Genomic DNA, 20,754 nt, shown 5'->3' on the forward strand with positions numbered 1-20,754 from the left:
AATGTTCCCAAATATAATAACACGTTTGAATAGAGATCTTTTAAAAATTAAAATGTTACAGACATTAATATAAAATCGGTACTTAAAAATTTTTTTACAAACGTAAATTTTAATTTACATCAGTGATTTATTGATTAGTCACATTATCAAATTCTTTATAAAATTTGTTTAATGGCAAACATAATAATACGAAGACAGAAAAAAAGGGGGCTCGAAATTAAATGGCTTCGAATTTTTGACGACAGACCGTACGCTCGTTAGAGAACGTGGCGCGAGATCGTCGACGCGCGATACCGCGATATGTACCTATGGATTAATTAAAAATGCAATAGACGGATCCTCGCAGACCGGCAGCAGATGCGCGCGATGAGATAATAAATAGCCGGAATACCTCGGGACGAAATTGCGAATGAAGATCTAGAATGGAGATCGACGGTGTGCGAGAACCGTGTACGGGGCGCGTTCGCCAAACCGTCGGCTACTCGTTCTCGAGAAATCGATTCGCCCTCGATGCACATTCGCTCCCGACGGTTCTACCGCATACCACCCGATGAAATATCGGAATGGCCTTTTATATCATATGCAATGTTTCACGGTAGTTAACCTCCTCCGGTCGGTCCGCGGTGCGTGCACTCACACGCGTGTCCCTCGCGACACGCATCGTCATCGTACACACGCTCGCACGCGTAGGCAACGGTGGTAACGAACAATCAACCGATGCCTGTTATAACCGTTGATTTTATGGTCCAATTTGCAAACGTAACTCCGCGTTAAAGGCTCCGCGATGTCGGCAACCGCCGCCGTCGTAGTGGCCGATTGCCGACTTGGCCTTTGGATATCAGTCACGACGAGAGATCACGATAGATCAATCGAATGTGAAAGTTGCTGCATCATAACAGCTTAATGAATAATGTCTGTGAGCGCGTTAATTGCAAAATAATTTTTATTTGTATTAAACGGAAAATTTAATTTTTTTAATTTAATTTAATTTTTTTATTTTATTTTATTTTATGTTTGTAGATTACACAAAATTAATTTTTTTTACAATAATGGGTAATAATAAATTTATATAAGATATGTTCTTAAGTATTACTAAACTTTTAGTAGCAAAAAATTAATCGCTATTTTAATCATCGCGAGTACAGTTAAGGATTAACATGTCGTTAACCCAAGAGTTCATTTTCGTAACATCGAGAAATAAAAGTCGTTCTTACGTGATTAATGGATGATATACTATCGATCGTTGTCGGTTACGCACGAATTGGACGATATCGCAGAACGATCTTAAGCTCTCCGGCGAGCGGAAAGATGAGCTTTCGCAACGAAGGGGAGGTATAGGAAGAGGTAGTTAGGTACCCCATTACGGCGTATAATTTACATAAACCATAAACATCAGGATCGAACAATAAACGTAAATAATTACCTATATTCTTGAACTGTCGTAATAAATTCCGCGCATCCATAGTCGCGCCGCTCGTTTCTGTTCGTTCCTTGTTAGTCTCGTTCTGCTTCTTCCACCGCTGGCTTATCGGATCTTATAAAGAATTCTTTTCTCACTGCACTAATACACTTTATTTTTTCCGTTTTTTTTTTCTATCTTTTCGATAAATTCTATTTCTTCGATATTCGATCGCAGATTAAGAAAATAATTATCAGCCAATATTTTTAATGCAAAGTAATTACACCGAGTGTCTCTTAATTTATTATTTTTTGATGAAGAAACATATAACAGTTTTTCTTTTTTTTCTTTTTTTTTTTTCGCAACAACCGTCAGATATAAAGTCACGAATTTCCGAGTTTGCTATCGCGGTAGCGGTCAGCACGTGCCTCGCTCTCGAATTGTTTCAGAAACTAATTCCTGCGCGCGGAACAGGAAGGAGTGCCATCGTGGTCAATACCGTCGTATCCAGAGCTTTCCCGGAAATGAGATTAGTTCAGATGTTCGTTACATCCTCCACCTCGTTACTACGACACTCGTGGAACTCACCCGGGGATTTCGCCCTGACATGGGGGAGATTTCCGATTATTTTTTTTTTTTTTTATCCCTCAGCGAAGACAGCCGCGCGTACCGCAACGCAGCGGTGGAGTTTAAATTACTACTAGCACGTCGTTGTAACTTTACGATTGCATTTGGACCTTCCGCAAAATTGCTCATGAGTAATTTAAAAATTTTCAAATTACCGTAAATTCCAGACGCGCAGTGACACGCATTTGATTTTCGTTCGGGATAGTAAACACCGCCGTGTAATTTGATATTCACTTTCTTTCGATGCGTCAAAATGCGAATAATTCTTGAAAGGTATAGATAAATAAAATCTAATTACTCTCGTGTTAACTTTTACGCGAATAGATAAATAAATCTTATTTTTTATTTCATCTATCATGATACATAAATGAAATATTGATGAAAATTAAATTCAAGCTCGTCATTAAAATAAAATGTAGTGCAATTTGAATACCGCGTGCAAGGATCATAAATAACGGACGTAGTATGATCTTGATAAATACGTGCGATTAGTGATACATTTTACATAAATGTGACGAAATATTGCTCTAGTTAACGGATGTCATATGCAAATGGTAAATATAGGGACACCGACGTCGGACGCGATCGTTCATTTCTGCTGATTTTATTGGATGACTCGCGATTGCATTCTTGCATGTGTGACGTACGTAGTGAATGGCTCCGTCGTCACACGATGTCGCGCCGTTTAATTACTCTTACGACTGGCAGCGGACCCTGATTTTTGCTCGCGCGAGCTAGCCAGGCGAGAAATCAGAAGCAAGACAACGGACTCGTGTTATCGTTAATCTCGCGCGCATATTCCGTCTGGAAACTGATTCGCGGCCGGTGTGGGACGCGAACGTAACCGACTTAGCACGTTCTATGGTGGACGTAAACCAACTGCTAAACTAGTTCCGGCCGCGGGCGCCGGAAGGGTCCGGCGATGTAATCAAACTCTTGAATCGGGAAATCTGCATAGACCACCAGATCGAATTTCTCCCAGAGAAATCGAAATCGCACCGGGAAATCGGGCGGGAAATGCACGTCCCGTAACGTATTTCGGGCATAAGGGGTGTGTGCAGACGACAGAGTTCGAACAATCCGATAATTACTAGTGTCCGGAAGTTTACTATTGCAATTACGCGGGACGCCGCTGTAAAAACTTGATGCAGCTCCGCTTACTCGGCGCCAGTCGATCATACGATGGATTCATAGACTCGATATTACCACGGATACTTTAATACAATCTTTTTCCCTTCGCCTCGGTAAATATCGACAATTATAACGATTTCATTATCGTACCTTTTAGTCTATTATTTTAAGAGATCTTTTTCAGCTCTAGAGCGTGCAAAATTAATGCGCCCCACTTCATTCAACCAATACTTTATACTGTGTGCATTTTATTGATTCACCTAGATTCCGCTATTAAAACGTTCATTGTTTTCGTCGCAATATAAATAAACTTTTAACGTTCTCGTTTATAGATTACGTACGACAAACGTCGTCGAGCGGCTTTTGTATTTCTGTCGCATTGTTTGTTATTCAAGAGAGATAAAAAAGAATTTTAATTTGAGATTCACGACAGCTCCATTACCAGGGCGGATGTATGTACACGTATGCGTCTAGGTACGCTTGATCATCCTTGGCCATTAGTCGATTAATCAATTAAGCGGTCGATTAATTATCGAAGGCGAGCGCCGGTGCACGGAGAAGACAGGGGACGTAAGACACCGGTAATTAAATCGTTGCGTCGGGCCGAATCGTATACGCGTCCGATAGACGAGAGAGCTCTCGAGAAGCAACGGTCCACAAATGATTTTGTCGTAACGACGTGGGATATTCTGGACCGGCCTCTGTCCGACTAATTAAGTCTTAGTTGCATTCGCATGCTTCTTTTGCTTGTTAACGATCGTCCTCCGTGAGGCAACCGGCTCGAGACCGCCACCTTCAAGGTTGATTCACACAGGGTTGCGTTTGTCATGTACGAGAAACATTATCGGGAGGTGATAAATTTATTACGGTTTTATCAGGACGTCTCCACGTGTCTCGGCCTTAATTGTAACTCCGCGGCATAACCTTCTTCTCTATCCCGGCATCCGGATTTCCGCCTTTGCTTGCTTGGAATAATTTTAGGGGAAACCTCCGATGCCTCGTTAACGAACGATATCAGACAAGCGTGAAAGAGATGTTAAATAAGCTTCGGTAGTAAACACGATAAGTAAACGCGCGCTTATTGTTAGACTTATTAATGAAACTTTGTCTTGTAAAAATTTTCTCTTGATAGGTGATAAAGGCTGTTATTAATTTTTTTTTGCGCGCATTGCTGAGAACCACTGCGTTAGCTAAAGACGATGAAGGGAGAGAATTAGCGATCGTCTCCGTCGACGTAGTCTGGCGTCTCTTGTGCGGCGGCGTCGGTTATCGCGATAAGTGCGGCGCGGGCGATAGCGCGAGAGAGCGTCGAAAAATCCACGTGTGTACACGGGGCCGTGCATGAGCGGGCGTGGGAACCGCAAATAGGGGCCTTATCGTGCCGGCGTAAGAATGATAACAATTTTTCGCCGCCGGCAGCTCCCGAAGGGAATCTCGCGCGAAACATCTAGTCACTCGAGCCTGCGGGTCGCGGTGGAATTTTGTGCTTTCCCTTCCCTTCAGATCGCAAGAACGATGAGGGCGTACTCGTGGATCTTTCGTAACCGGCGGCAGAGATCTATCGCATCGTAAATCGACAGCGCGACGTCGTTGTTACCATTTTTTTTTTTTTTTTTTTCCACCGATACCGTCGTTATTTGCTGATTTCGGCGCGCGATATTTCGAACAGAGAGGAGTTCATGCATGAAGAGCGTTGTCCTGTTCCTTTCACCGCGCACTTCTACCCCCCTTATGGGAAAGTACACAAATTCGAAAGTGTAATGCGGCTGGATACACTGGCCGCGCGATTACGCGTGTACACGTTAGTACTTCTCATCGATGGGATCGACGTTTCGTTTTATCCGTGGGATCTACTCGATATTTCGTCTCCTAAAATAGCGTTCACATAAAAACATCGCGGATGAAATTAAAATACCGTGAAGATCTCTATCTTCAAAAGTGATTTGATTTTTTTGCTTAATTTTTTTTTTTTTTTTTTTCTCTGCGGGTGAATCCATCTGCGCTTAACACGTTTCAATGCATCTACAAAGTAGCAATAGATAGAGAACGCGCTGTGTGTGCGAGATACCGTTATACATTTTCTGAATCTCCGCTAATAGACGCTGCGTGCCTCGCTATCGTAATTATCGGGTTGCCGCATATATGAATCGTCGATTTTAGTTCGCACACACCCATCCTTGTCAAACCCTGTAATTTCAGGGGAATTAATCGCGCAATCTTCTCAGATCTTTAATAGAAGCAATCACGTGCATTTATACATACACCAACGGTAGTCCTTGTGGCTAGTTCTCGGTTCTTATACAAAAGTCTAGCGTGCGCATCGGTGAATCGATGGCGCTTTCTCGATGCATTCGGCGGATTCGTGCGGTGGCGTACCGCGACCCGGCAGAGTGCTCTGTAATTTATAAAAAAAAAAAAAAAAGAAAAAGAAAAACAGCGCGAAAACGGGCTCCACCATCTGGCGTCTGCGACTTGGCGTCTCGCGGCTCTAAGAGCGCGAGCTCTCAGTCCCTTCCTTCCTCGGAGTCGTGAAACGGTTGTAAAGAGAAGACTCGCTCTCGCCTCGAGGCCGCGGGGCCTGTGATGAATTTCTCGCGAAATGCCTGACATTAAGCTACGACGAAGTTCAGCGCCCAGGGCGCGTGCCGTGTGGCACGTATATTTGTAATTCTAATGGAGAGAACGCGCTCGTGTGGCAGAGAGCCCTGTGTTTCGACCCTTTCTTTCTCTCTCTCTCTCGCTCTCTGTCTCTCCGCTTTTTCTTTAGCATGTAATAGTCGAGCAGGAATTTGGGGCCCAGGGCTGCGGTCCTCCTGGAAAAGGTAGGCCCCCTTCTTCTTTCGAGATAGGCGCGGTGCGCTTCAAGATCGTCCACGGCGTACACACCCACCCTTTAGCCCGGGTTCTGCTTTTAAAGCGAGCGGTCCGAAGCTGCTCATCAGCCGCGCCGGATCTATGTCGGCGAGTCAATCCACGCCGTTGTCTACATCATGTAAATGCAACGCTATACGGATCGCGTCGCGCATCGTAAATATTACGTGTCGTAATAACGCGTGATTTAGTAGCGCACCGGTTGACGTACGGTCGTTATCGTGATTAGGTCAAGAAATCGGAGTAACTACGTACTTGGTTACAGAAATATACAGAATATCCGGGAAGTTTTCTCCTGGTGATTGCATTAAAATTTTTTTTTTTAAGTCTGTAATTATTATATTATATTTTTTGCATCTTATTTATTACTCGGTCAATTTTTTAATAATAACAAACAATAGTATAAATCTCTAAGGATATCAAGTGATTCCAAATTAACGCGATGCAAGGGCATCGGCCGCGGATTTTTACGTTTGAAAATGTTCCTCGGCACAAACGACGCCGCGGAATCGTTCCGAATCTGAGCGAAATACCCAACGTAATTGAGCATGTAATTAAAAAAGGGCGCGATAATGGTGGCACAGCAGAAATCGCACAAAGCGATCGAGCACGCTATTAAGTCGTGTAATTGAATCGGCCGAGAGGAAGACGATTTTCACTCGGCTCGCAGTCTCGTACGTCCGAAAGACATTCTCGATCTTCGAGCGCGGATCTTCAATTTCGAAACGCGAAAAGGTCTCTCGCTGTTTAAGCCGTCGATAAATAAAAGGTTATTGCGCCCCATTCAGCACGGGCGGGCCGGATCCCGCGGGGTCCCACGTAAGTGGGACAGCTTTACGCAAGTTTTTATATCCCGGGCATTGTCACGGGCCTTTCCCCTCTTTCCCAACCTTACCGTACCATCCTGCGACAAGCTCTACCTGCCAGCGTCGCCATTCCATGGATCTTCCTTTAGGCCGGCCATTGATATACGCCGACCGTAAAAGCACGTTGCCCGCCCGATAATGCGGTTGCGAGAGGGACCCGCCGAAGAACAAGGAGGGCGAGAAAAGGGCGCAGGAGGACGAGCGGCGTTAGGGTCTGCCGACGACGACGGTCGCGGCGACGACATAAATAAGGGTCGTTGGTACGCCGCGCGAATATAACTGTTCCTGAAGTGTGTACGCACCGTCATATACCCCGCTTACCGTTGTCTCGTCTCCTGCCCGGTGAGAACCGCCGGAGGCCATCCTCTTTGGCACGCCCGAAGATAATGGGGACGCGCCTGCGGTCCGCGCGCGACGCGCGAGAGTATACGCGTTAAATTCTTTCCGCGCGCGGGAGCGGCACTTCTGGGATCGTTTACAGGCGGAGGGTTAAGATCTTACGGGCGTAAAAAGAGCTACTTTGTTCGTACGCTGCGTCGCCGTAATCGGTACGAATTATTATTAGGAGAAAGCGGGACACCGAATCGAGAATCGAAGTCCCGAAACAGAAGAGAATACTCGTATTCTAAGATGGTAAATTTGTCAATTAACGGAAATAGCAAATTAATATGTAATAAAGTTTGAGAGGAAAGCAGGCTCGTTTATAATTAACTTACAACTCCTCGCGCTCGTTAGAGTTTATCGATATACGCCTCGCGTATTTTTTGGAGCGGGATAACACGATAATCAACTGAATATCTAGCGACAGAAGCGTTCAGTAGGCCCGACGAGGAATTAGAAGATTATTAATTGGACGTGCGCGCACCGAGAACCGCACAGTGGGAGCTGTAACGGGGAGTCCAAATAATCGTGAAGATAACGAACGTCAAGTTGGATTATCGTGTTCCATGAGTTTCCGTCAGTATGGCCGGTTATCTCGGCAACGATCTCCAGAATCTTATGAATTTTTTTTTCCCGTCTACATGAGTTCTCCCACGAGTGCCAGGCTCCTCGGAACCGAACCCGCGAGCCATTGAGACCCCACGGGTGGCAAACGGCCAGCGGCCGCCTCTCCGTATTTCTCTTGAATAAATTACACGTTAATGAGAAGCAACGCGTTACCGATCGTAAAGGTACGGGCTGGACTGGCGCGTTAGCGCGTTACGATCACGACGAATTTTCGCGTGGGATACTCGTGAAATTCCACAGCGCGGACGCGCGCGTTGCCAAAAGAGCCGTTTCTCGAACCGTTAGTCGAGTTAGCGTCCGTCGCTTTAAATTACAATTGGACGGCTCTCGAGCTGATTATTCATCAGAAGTATCCCTGGGATAATTTGCTGCGTGGTTTTACAAGCCTCCGATTGTTGAACGTTTACAGAGAAAGTTTTAAGGCAATCGAAAATTAAAGGAAGGAAAGAGATTTTTGTAATTACGAGAGTTATAATGTTTTTTTTATTTTTATTTTATTTTTTTTTTAATAATAGTATTGGAAGTTTTATAATGGATCTTGTTTGAATTGACACGGAGTTGCCATCTTTCAGTCGTGTTTAGAACCTGGTATTCCTCTATATGTTGCTTGTATAAGGTATGAGTAATTAAATTCAGGTGAATTTAGAAGAATGTCGGATTTAAATATGTTATATATGTATAGAAATATGCAATAATTAAATGTAAATGTCAAGTATTATTTAATTTTGCTTTATCAGCGATACCTCAGACCCTGAAGACCTTTCATTTCAGCTGTTGAAATGGCTTTTAGTTCAGGTACATTCGTCAGATGTCGGCAAAGTATACCTTCCTTGTTGAAGCTAACAACAGCTGATATCTCACAGCAGTTTTGCATTTATCGGATTCTGAAAATGTAGTTTTCGTTGTTCTGAATTTATTGCACAGGTACAAAACTCGGTAAATAATTTTAACATTTTTTGTTACTTTTAATTTGTAATAAATTTTTTAATTATTATTACTACAATAAAATAATTTGAGATAAGAAATTTATTTAAAAAATACATTCTGTTTAATTGATTGTTGAACACAATGATATTTACAGTAATTACATTAATTACAGCCAGAACTAAAATCTTTTTCGAATTGCAGCAGCTATTTCGAAAATATGACATTAAAAGTACAAAATAAAAGTGTTGTAGATTAAAAAAAGGGTTAATTATTTGCATTATAATAAAAATATAAAAAAAGAGAAATTATAAAGAGTAGCAAGTACTGCTGAAAATTTATAATCTTAATATTTTGTATTATAAAATGATAAAAGTGGAAAGACATCTTCTAAATTCTACAAAAGCAATTTTAAAGAAATCGGTTGCAACATTCGAGAACAGTTTCTGGCATGAGGCCTGAGTGAACCTTTCGAGTAAAGTCAACGTGTACAAGCTTTCACCAGAACGCTATACCTCCGAGCTACGATCGAGTCTCTCCGTCGCTCTCCTGGAGATCGGTTTCTTGTGTTCCTCAGTCGTTTCCCTCCTGCTCCTCTCTCGCACACTTTCCACTTCGCGACCGAAACGAAACCGTCCTGCTTCCACGGCTTCGATAGATGGAAATTACGTTATCGCAGGGAACAGATTTGGCATCGTCAGTGATCGCCCGTGCGATATATTGTTTTTCGGATCGTTTAGAGCTCTTTCAAGAATTCCATCAATTAACTCCAAGAGATATCAATCTATCGCTTTTATCTTGAGGAACGATACGAGTAAATTACAGCGATAAGAGATACAAAAAGGGGGGAATTTAATTAAAATATTTACACCACTTTGGAATAATGATAGAAAAATAAAAATTTTGAAATATTTATATAAATCAGCCAGCACTAATGATTTTAATCAATTACTCGATAAATTTAAAAAACTTTCCGGAAGAGAAACGTGTAACATTTTTTATTGCGTAATATGTCGATGCATTAAAATCTCCGTCAGCTGATTGCATAGACGAAGTAATTATCTTCTGTAAATATATCATGCTCTAGCCGTTTAAACGGCACTCGGCTTCTTTCCTTGCCGAAGGAAAGAGACGGCGACGGCGGTCGCTCGCGAGTAGAAGAGGGAGAGGAAAAGAGAGAGGATCACCGGAGGTATACTCGACGGTCAGAAAAGGAGGAGGAAGGCTGGCCAGGACGGTGGTGATCGGCTTCGAATCCTCGAGTGGCAGTCCATGGCGCGGGTAGCCGGCGCAGAGAGTCAGTCACCAATTCAGCCAGTCGGTTGTAGTCAGTCGGTACCAGAAGAGCAGCTCCGTTCGCGGGGCCGCGCTCTCTCGCGCCTCGGCTCGTACTCCCAGTAACCGATCCGATTGTTTTCTACATTTGTCTGGCGGAAGTCCCGACGGCGCGGCACCTCCTGCTCACGTTCCGCGACGAGATACGCGATCGTCCATGCGACTTACGGGCCCCTCCGGAGCGAGCTGGTAAGCGCGAACTTAAGAGTAAGTGCGCGGAGTGTCTCGATATCGAGTGTTAGATGAAGACGCTTTTTTCCGAGTGATAAAGTGTCGGCTACGTGAGGGCTCGAGAGAAATACTCGAGCGAGTTCTCGCTGACTCGAGGCGATATTCCACGAGAAGCTGAAGAAACCTGACTACGAATGGTTAACGTGAGTATCGCGTTAAGTTAAAAGTAGGTACGCGATGAGGAGTACTTATTAATGTATTTAAGCCTCTAACTTTCTCACTCGGTCACGTGATCTTGAATTAATTTTTATTAATAATTAATAAATCGAGGTATTTTTAAATAAAGGCGTAAATTTTAAGAGGCATAATTCTCGTTGTTTTTTAAATTTTATTTTGCTAGCGTGTTATTAATATTAATATAAAAAAAAAATTTTTTGTAATTAAGAAAACAAAAATACATAATTATACCGATATATTTCAATTATAAAATAATTATGTATTTTATGTAATCTTGAATATTTCATCGAAACCAATTACACAATTATTTATATGGAGAAAACAAATTTTGCTTATAATTATCTGTAAAAATTAGTTGTAGATTATAGTTAATATTGTACATTCGAATTGATACAATGTTACATATAATACGGAAATTTTTAATTTTAAAACGTTAATGGCTCAGAGGCGTTCTCTTTATTTACGAGTTTAATAATTTATCTAGACAGTATTTCGAAATTACGATGGCCTACATTTTTTTTGCTCGTATACAATGGTAGTTTCATCTTCTCTTACGAGAGCCTTCTTCATCTGCCTACATCTCTTCGTGTTCGTCGATATTTTACTACGGAATTTCTAGCAAGGTGCGGCGCACTATGTGACTAGAATGATTTCTTTGCGAGAAAGTCATCTCATTCTGTTTGCGCCGAATCCAACTATAAGTGAAATGGAAATCGTTGGACACGCGTGGCACGTGTACACGAATAGTAATTCGAGTGCGAAGACAAGTATTAAGGTAGCGAAACATTAGTAGTTTTTTTTTTTTTTTTTTTCCTTACTGTAAGAAATCTTGATGTCAGATGAAGGCAATACCTTTTAATTAATATAAATTTTCACGGCATATTTTTTTTTTCCTGTCTCGGTAATTACGGGTGAGTCAACTCCGTAATTTTAGTTAGCACTTAACCATAGATTACTCCGATGTTACCGGCGTACTGAGGATATTACTATTACGAAAGAATCTATACGGCCCTGAAGAATTTTTACTTTCGAATGCGTCACCCATAAACCGCAAAAAACCCTACCTACATCTTCAAACTCCGTTTTGAAGTCCATTAACTTAGGTCAGTCATCCTTACCTTATAAGCGAACATCCGTGTAGTATAATCTGTGGGTCGCGGTGTTTTCACTGTCCAAAAATCTTACATCGTAGAAAGGGAAGACGATTAAGATATCTTTCTTTCGTAACGTACAACTCCGGTGATTATTTTTCTTTCCTAAAACTCTTAAAAATCTCTGTCGGGTATTGAATCTCGATTAAAAGAAAAACATAAGAGAAATATAATAATATATTCTTAAAATAATGTCTACGTTTCTCAGTTGTAATGTTTTCTCGTTTCACTCGACGTATTTCCCTTGTATAATTACGGCATCTGACCGAATCAATTACACACTACCCCAGCAATCGGTACATTGACGTCACGAATTTACATTAGCCGCTCGCTGCACTTTCGCAGCAACAAAATTTACATCGAAAGATAATGCAGACTGCTACATAAAACAGCAAAAAGGCCGAAAGAAGGAGGGGGGTGAGGGAGAGACAGAGAGAAAAGACGACCTGTTCACCTGTTCCTTCTGGTCTTACATGGTCGAGGAACCTCGAAGTCGACCGGCGCGTTTCTACCTCTCCACCGCTACGAGATTCTCTGCGAAACCGGGTCTTCTCTCCGCGACCTCGAAACACACAAATTACGAACGGCGTAGACATTGCACGTACAAAAGTATCGATGGGAGAGACTGATGTTTAACGTTAACGTGCACCGACACATACGTACACGTGCGCGTACTCGCGCGCCCGTCACGAATTTCTACACAAAGTAGTTTTAGTTAATGAAGCTGAAATGGAAGTGAAATTACGTTCGAAATATCTTGGGATAAAGAGCTGCAGCTGCGTTGACATTCAGAATACTTACCATTCTCAAATGTCTTTCTCTCTCTCTTTTTTTTTTCTTTTTCTCGTTTTCTGTATGCTCAACTGAAATACGAGATACGAAGGAACGCGCTGCGTCGCCTACAGATTTATTAATCCGCAATACATTAGTCGCATATCGCATACGGCCTTTGTACACGTCGGGCTGTGAGGCTCTAGCTTTAAATTTTCGAGTAGGCGTTGCAGCTTTCTTGGTAGATCGTGTCATTAATAGTATTTATAATAATTTTACCTCGCCACGGTATAAAAATTTAATGTACATTTTTGTAGACGTTGAATTTGCAAGACTCGTATCGTTTCTTATCATTCGCATTAAACGCGGATAATTATACTTCAAACTCCGTAGGGATCGTTGCATCTTCGGATCCTGAGTTCGTGCGGTTTATTTGCTGAATTTATCTTAATGAAAATAATTTGATGTGAGTGCTTGATGCGAGGACGAGAAGAAATTGCAATTCGAAGCGTAGAATAAAGTAGAGAGGAATACGATGAACTCAAGGCAAACTCAAGGACATTGAGGGATTCTTACTCGTTTTCTCTCACCCTAACCGACAAAAAAAATATCAAAAAATAAGAAATTTAGTTCTTAAAATAATAAGTGATTAATTAAATAGATTTTTTTCCAGTAGATTTTCTCTACGAGAAACAGCGTGGTACACGTTATTAATCATGTTGAGTAATATCGAATAATGACAATTTGATTCGTCTTATCATATACGCGAAAAATTAAAGATTTGTTTGTGAGATAGTACAGATAAGTATTTTTTTTTTTTCTTTGGACGTACCGTAAGATCTTAAACGTATAACTGAAACATGATGAATCAATTTAGATACACTGATAAATCCGTTAACTTGCGGAAATTATTAGTCACCGATTTCCAACCGTCTGAGGAAAGTGTTTCTCGGAACACGAGAATCGTTCAGGGTCGAGGGAGTCAATTGTAGACTTGAGGGAAGCTCTGCGATTCAGGAACCACGGTGAAGAGTTCGAGCGTGATCGCGAAGAGAGCGGTAACCCCGCCAGGTACATCAGAAAAACAACTAACAATAAGCGATCCCTTGGCGAGGAAACTTAACTCGTTGGGCGAGTCTCCCCCGTAAATCAGTATCTGTTCGGGATGAAATTAGTGTCAGCTGGAGAATATTATGATGCCCGGAATATACGTGAATCCGTTCGCAAAGCGAAACTGGCGAAATGGAATTAAGCGGCCGTGTATTTCGAAGAAAACAAATGATTTACGACCTCTCGCAAGTATCACGGATAGCGTTCGCGTTGCCCGGCGTAATTTGTTTCTCATAAATAATTGCTTTATCGTTTGCATCCGATTACGCCCGACCGTTTCAAACGGAGGCTGGAAGTGTGCTAAAAAGGAAAACTGGACTGTAAACTAGTTTCAGCCTTAAAATCGATTTGCGGAAGCGTTAGTTTAAGTGAAACAATAAATAATTCGCGCGTGACGTTCAATCTGCTGCTTCCCTGACGGCGAAAAGTATTTGAACTTAAATAACTTGAGGAAAGGCCTCGTCATCGGTACGTCGGGCTTAGTGTGGAAGCACATATATGTATAAGAATTGTAGACCGTGGCAAGGTAATAGACACGCGTGGAAAATCAAGAGTCGCGTACCTCGATCGACCGGGTGATAACGTTAAGGCGCTTGCACAAATTTCCGGCATTTGTCAAGGGAGTGGGAGCACGAGCGGCTGCTTGCAGGTTGTCCGATTATCGTGCGAAGGGATCGCAAATGAAAGACCCCCGTGCAAAGTATTACGAGATGAACTACTTTGAGCGAAAGGGCTTGAAGGATTGTCAATATTGAAGGCACTACAAAAAATAATTAAAAAGAATCCCTGAATTTTCAAGGATCTCGAAATTCTCTACAATTAACAGAATTATATAGCTTGGGTCTTTAAACGAGATAAATTAGTATAATCAATTCTCGTTAATTGAAGAAATTTTACACGAAAGTGTAGCACGGATGAAAGTTTAAACAGATTTCAAACACTCTTTGTACATTACGTACTTTGCTGTCACGTTACGTTGATTAAGAGTGCTTACAAGTAAACTCACTTTCGATGTCAATGTATAATTATGCCGTTAGAAACGCGCTTAAACGAAGTCTTATATAATCATTGATGCTAGTTGTAACTAAATAATGTGCCGCAATGATAAATTTGTAATAATTTAATACACTCTTACTAGATTGGTTTTATAATTATTATTTATCTATTAATTATATGTGTATTATTGGAAATAGAGGAATAATTTTTATATTAAATTTTGGTAATGATTACGAAGATTTACTTTAAATTAAGAAATTATATTAATATAAGGAAGACACTAAAACATTTTCCTTGTAATTAATGCATATACTACCTATTACTTTATATTTTATTCAGAAACTTTCTTCCGCTAGGAACTTACTGGTAAAAATTTCCAATTTAAATGATTAATTTCCGTCCAATAAGTTCGACATTTACAAAGTTCTCTCGCTTCAAAAAGATTAACGAGGTCTTCGCCCGTTCGCCCGATTTTCAGTACTACCGGGCATTAGAATACGCTAGGTGGCAACTTTCTAAGTTTCTCGCACCGAGTGAAAATGCTGAATCTGGCGTCGCGGAAGTGTCATGCCTTGAATATCCGGTAGGGAAATCGCTACTCGTGGACTGTCAATTATCCAAAACCATTCGCGAGACTGCTCGATCGGAAGGAAAATCGATCGGAGCGATTATCCGAGGTGACACGAAGGCGAGACATTATTGTAAGGTCCTCGCTTTCAAGTAACTCGAGATACTAAAAAAAAAAAAGTGCAACTACATCGGTACACCGTTTCGAATTGCAGTGAGTAGGTAGTTCTCATAAGAACAAGAAGTGCTTCGGCTCGAGGAGAGAGAAAGTGCTTTTGCCGAGAGACAGTGTATCCAGCAGGATCCGACAAATTATGCGTAATCGAAATTACCGTCATTTTCCTGTTTCGCTTTGTGCTGGTAGTACGGAACCAACGCGAGCGCTCGGTTTTATTCGCAGTCGTAAACGCACCTTGAAATACCACCGCGCCAGCAACAATAAAGATTCAACGAAAGATACTCGGAAGCTTAATATAACTTGTTACGCTCAAGTATAAAATTATTTATTCTATATTTTATTTAAATCTTGTTATCGCTTCATCACTTTTTAAATATATACATATAATACAGATACGTGATTTTTACAAATAGATTTTAGTTTGCCCAAGCAAATGGCGTGATAAAAATACAAACGTATACGTATTGGTTAGAAGGCTTTCATTTAATATGTACTTTACTTTAAATAATTGCCAAGATTGATAAATACTCTTGTATCATTTGCGATAGATTTTAAATGCCACGAAATTATATTAATGATAAATTAAGCGTTGAATACCTCTGATTTGTAACGGCGGACTTTTATGATTTTATTTCGTGCCACGTAATAATAAGGGAACTGTTTGATGAGCTAAGCAACGGAATTTACGGAGGCGGCATAATTGCAGAGGGAAAAAAAATAGAGCGAGTTTTAATAGAGAGGAAGAAATTAGGGTCGCAGTTCATGAGGTTACCGAGAATGCTCGCTGTTGAGTACCGTTATACAGACATGCATCTCGGCCTGGTTGTTACATCAAAGAAATAACATTGATAAATTTATTATTTAACTTGCATTATTAAAAAAAAAATTTCTTTTTATGAAATAAATGTCAAGAGAATAATTTTCTAATCTCTTATTATATTATTCGAGATAGTTAATATGTGTATGTATAAAACTGCATTTTACAAAAAAAAAATTATATTTGCATGTCTCGGCAGTCGGTGAATAAACGCGCCGATCAAATAATCGACCTTGCTCGTTTTGCGGTGCAAAACTGCAAAGTGAACGTAATAGCATGCCTTTGAACACGTGACCGACGCCAAATTTTTCCCGTCGGTAAGACCTCGGGTGTCTAAAACGCTCTTACGGAGAGTGACGTGTCAAGAATCGCGACAGGAAGAACGCAAAAGCTCTCGTATTTCCGCACGATCATCGTCAGTTTGCAGAGTCACGACGGAGGAGGTACGCTTTTTCGCCCTGCGAGTACTCCGCTTGGATGCGCCCGAGTCTCAAGGCCATACATGCAAGCCTGGCGTAAAAATTCTCTGACCACTAGAAAGTATACGATTAGTCATCAACGGTCTCCGCGCACTTGCGTGGATATATCTATACATTTGTTTTTACACATTAAGTTATTTTTATTCACCGCGCGAGCATATAATACTCGCGTGTTCTTACACGTGCAAACATATAATTCGAGAAACTAACTCTTTTTCACAATAATAATAATTATGCAATACTTACGAGCAAGCTGCTTAGAAAGATTACGTTTGTAAAAATTAACTGACCGATTAAAGGATTCGGTGAGACAAAGAATTGAACGACCGACGAGCCGGCGAACGGAAATCAACGAAAGGATGGATCGACGATATCTGGTCTTGTTTCTCGAACTCAGAAGACGTACCCAAAGCCGATGCGTTTTACGCGGTGGATTCCCGAGCAACTACCTTCCGCTAAAGCGAACACTTGAACGATCTACTATACACGTTAGGTATATAATAGCTACCATATACTCTCGTACCGGTCGAACTAGTTTCATGCTTGGTTCTCTCGCGGCCTTGAGGCGCACGGACCACTACACGGTGTGTCGGTGGTTGTCGAGAAAGTCTTTATGGCTTACCTCACCCGACGTGGACTGCGGATCCACGATAGTACTCCTTGGCCTTCCGCAATTTCAGTCATTATAACCGTACCTCTCGTGCTGCTCTTGGGGAGATAAAATGACTTCGAGCTCACAAAGGTAGATTAAGGGCCATTTTCGAGATTTACGAAACAACAATGCACAAAGCTGTCTTCTTCTGATTGCACTTCCTTATTCGAAACTCGTGCAAAAATGTTAACTTTATGGCATTTCCATTTTTTCTTCTTATTTCAGCAATAAAATGCTGATCTTGACAATCTTGCGAGAGACCGGTTAAAACTTTCTAATATTATTTTTGTCATTGGTTTTATTTGATTAAAAAAAAACGAGAGAGAGAGAGAGAGAGAAAAAAGAGATATTAATCCAGTTGCGCGAAGTGAATGTAAAATATTGTAGAAACGTTCGAGCGCGAGACACGCTTGTTGACTTCCGCAAAATAATTTATCGCGGTGCAGGTGCAGCGAAAAACATCAAACTGTCCCATGATCAGTGTGTTACGAAAGAGGTAGCTCAGACGTGTCGCTCTTTGTCAAGCGACGACAATGTAAAATGGGCACGCCTGAACTAGGTATGCCAAGGCAACCGGCGCGCAGCGTAAAACGGAATTGCGATATCGGAAAAGTAAGGTGGGACGAGCCGCGAGAACGAAACGCGGAAAGAAGCGGGTACGACTTTGTGCCGAACGAACGGCGACTGAAAGACCTCTGGCCCCGGGCTAATTATCCGCCGGCGTTTTATTACGATCTTAATTGGTGCACTACGTCGGTAGGAATTAGCCGGTGTCGGAACAATGCTCGAAACCGGAACGCGGCGCCCCGACGAATGTAATTGAGTATTTCGCAATCGTGACGCTTTCACGACCACGCGCCGCACACCTTCTCCCGCATTATCGCCCACGCGGTGAAAATATGTTATCAACGACCGTTGCAAAATATAATGACGGTGTTACTGCTCGCTGAGGCGTGGAGGACATCTCCACCGTCGCAGAAACGATTCAATGGCCAATCATTGTGATGGCGACATTTATCTCGCAACGAGAAGAGGCGAGGACGGAATGAAACGTGGACGTGTCCGTTTCAAACTCGTTGATATTTCAAATACCCAAAGTAACAATCGACGTCGAGACTTTAATCGGTATATGTTACACATTCGCAGGCGGCAATTAAAACAAAAAAATAATTTATTTTTTAAAGAATGTGTATAGTATTTTATATTTTTTAAATAATTAATTAAAAAAAAATTTTTTATTATTTTTAATATTATTAATTTACGCGAGTATATTTTGGAATTAATAATTAATATTACTCGACGATGGTTTGCAATTCGAAGCAAAGAAGCAAATATTACACTTGTACATAGTGTTTTTTTTTTTTTTTTTGTTCTAACTTCCTCATTCCTGCGTTGATTTATCACATAAGCATGAGATATTAGTAAAATAAGTATCGAACGTGTTAACATAATCACGAGAGCATTAATATTAATAGATTCTCAGGTTACGTGTAGCGTGCATGTTTTGCAGGCGAATATCCCGCGCGAATATCCGGTCTGCTGGTCGACGGCATTTCTTTATTTCTTAATTTTGCGTTGGCGTTAACGCCTTATCATTAAAGTCCATTAGACAAGCGGGCATCACCGGTGAAGCTCAGTGTAAACTGTCGCTGATACGAGCCGACAGTGAGATCGGCTGAAAAACTGTGCGTAAAGTCACATGTTACGGACGCGGCAGGCGAGACGACTAGTCGCCGTAATTCATTCCGAAAGCCTTCGCACGTGAAGAGGTGTCAATGACTTTTATTTCCTGCCAAATAAACCGCGTGAAGGAGAGGACGTCGCGCGACGTCACGGTAAGAAAATCACGACGAGGAGAGAGAGTACCGACCTGGATACGACGTTCGATGAGCTTGAAATCATTATTGACGCGCACATCGGGGTCACAAACGCGCCGTTCGATTAGGGAACGCGCGAATAGGCATCTACGAAAGTGATTTGTTGCGCTTGCCCAGCTGACAAGGTGTTATTACGAGATTTTTAGGTCCACTGACGCGTCGTTTACCTCGCAAACAGCAAAATTTTGCGGACCGCTCGATGGGACCGCTATCGAAGAATATATAGAGGTCAATGAGGTACACTCGTGGCGTGGGAAAGGATATGCAAAAGAATTTTAAACGTGCCTCCGAAAAGTATCAAACCAGCACGCACCACGACATGGACATATTTTCTCTAAAAGCGCTACTATTAATGTTCTTTCACGTGTTTGAAATTCATCGAGACGATTACGAGACGTGTAAGAGAGTTTTTAAGATTTTTTTCTTTTTTCTTTTTTTTTTTTTAACAATCTTGAATGAAGATCTGCGAAATAACGCTAATCCTGAACATCTTAAATGGATTTATGTTTCGTTCATTCTCTCTAGCGAGTTTCTTTTTAAAGTGTATCAGTAGTATTTTGCGTGAGAACGTTTAAGAAGTTGGCCATGGCACTCTCGTGCGATTTAAATGTCGGCATTTGCAAATGCGTATTATTAATTGTCGCAAGAGCCGCGTTGCCTGGATTTCAGAGGAGTTTTTAAGCTTCTGTTACTTCGTACGTTCCGTAATTACGACATGAGATAAAGAGAAGAATGGGGGATACAATATGCGGTTAGAAGTACTGTTAAATTCTCACCCTCTATTAGTAACGAGCCATTAATATTAATTAGATCACGTAACGTTTTAATTTATTTTAACTAGGAGGTTTCCTGTCGAAGGATTATCAAGCTTTTTGTCTTCATACATTCTTGTAAACAATTAAAATTACTTTTATGAAAATTTCCAATGGCGTATGTATAATTTGTTCGATCGATATAATTAATGATAAATTAAATTTTAACACGAACAACGTAACGATTACTCGTTTAGTTAGTAACGACGTTAAAAACGTATGTAGCTTATTAAAATTGTCATCTTGCTTATTTTTCAGGACGTAATGAGCGAGTACGAACGAATCAAGCGTTCGTGCTTGAAACGAGGTGAACTCTGGGAGGACCCAGACTTTCCGGCGACGCAAGCGTCCGTGTTTTATCATCAGACACCGCCATTCCAGTTCCAATGGAAGAGGCCGAAGGTAAGACTCCACTTGAAATTGTTTAATTAAGCTGTTAAATATCTATTTATAATTTTATTTTTTAAATACTTTTTTTATACCCGAAGTTACTTTCTACGGGCTGAAAGTATGCTGAAAGAGGATACGTACTTTTACCTTGTAATTAGGGCATGAATGTTTAAAGATTTATTCTTCTGTTAGTTAATGCAACCAAGTTTTTCCTTCGGGAGTAATTTGGAATTAAACTAGCTTCTCCGGCTCGCTCCAGTTCCTAAAGAACGGAAAGACGTGCAACGTGGAACTTAGGAACCGTAACGAAAACAGTTCGCAACCTTGACACGTAGTTCTGTCGCCTGCGTGCTTACGATCGTGGAACATGTCTTTTAGTCGGACC

The 20,754-nt window shown here is 41.3% G+C and overlaps 1 protein-coding gene across 3 annotated transcripts in view; it reads left to right on the forward strand.

Moving 5' to 3' along the window:
* The window catches only part of Calpc (calpain C), an 88,125-nt gene that overhangs the window by 52,309 nt on the left and 15,062 nt on the right, over positions 1-20,754 (forward strand). Inside the window, exons 1-2 of one of the 3 annotated variants that reach the window (XM_070674332.1) lie at positions 10,097-10,535; positions 20,238-20,381. In XM_070674332.1, the coding sequence (XP_070530433.1) occupies positions 10,527-10,535; positions 20,238-20,381 (153 nt within the window). In that variant the 5' untranslated portion in view covers positions 10,097-10,526. Of the gene's footprint in view, positions 1-10,096; positions 10,536-20,237; positions 20,382-20,754 lie in introns of those variants that run through there. The other 2 variants (XM_070674334.1, XM_070674333.1) reach the window with 2 other exon arrangements.

Source organism: Cardiocondyla obscurior, linkage group LG02 (assembly GCF_019399895.1).
Source record: "Cardiocondyla obscurior isolate alpha-2009 linkage group LG02, Cobs3.1, whole genome shotgun sequence".
Taxonomy (NCBI): Eukaryota; Metazoa; Arthropoda; class Insecta; order Hymenoptera; family Formicidae; genus Cardiocondyla; species Cardiocondyla obscurior.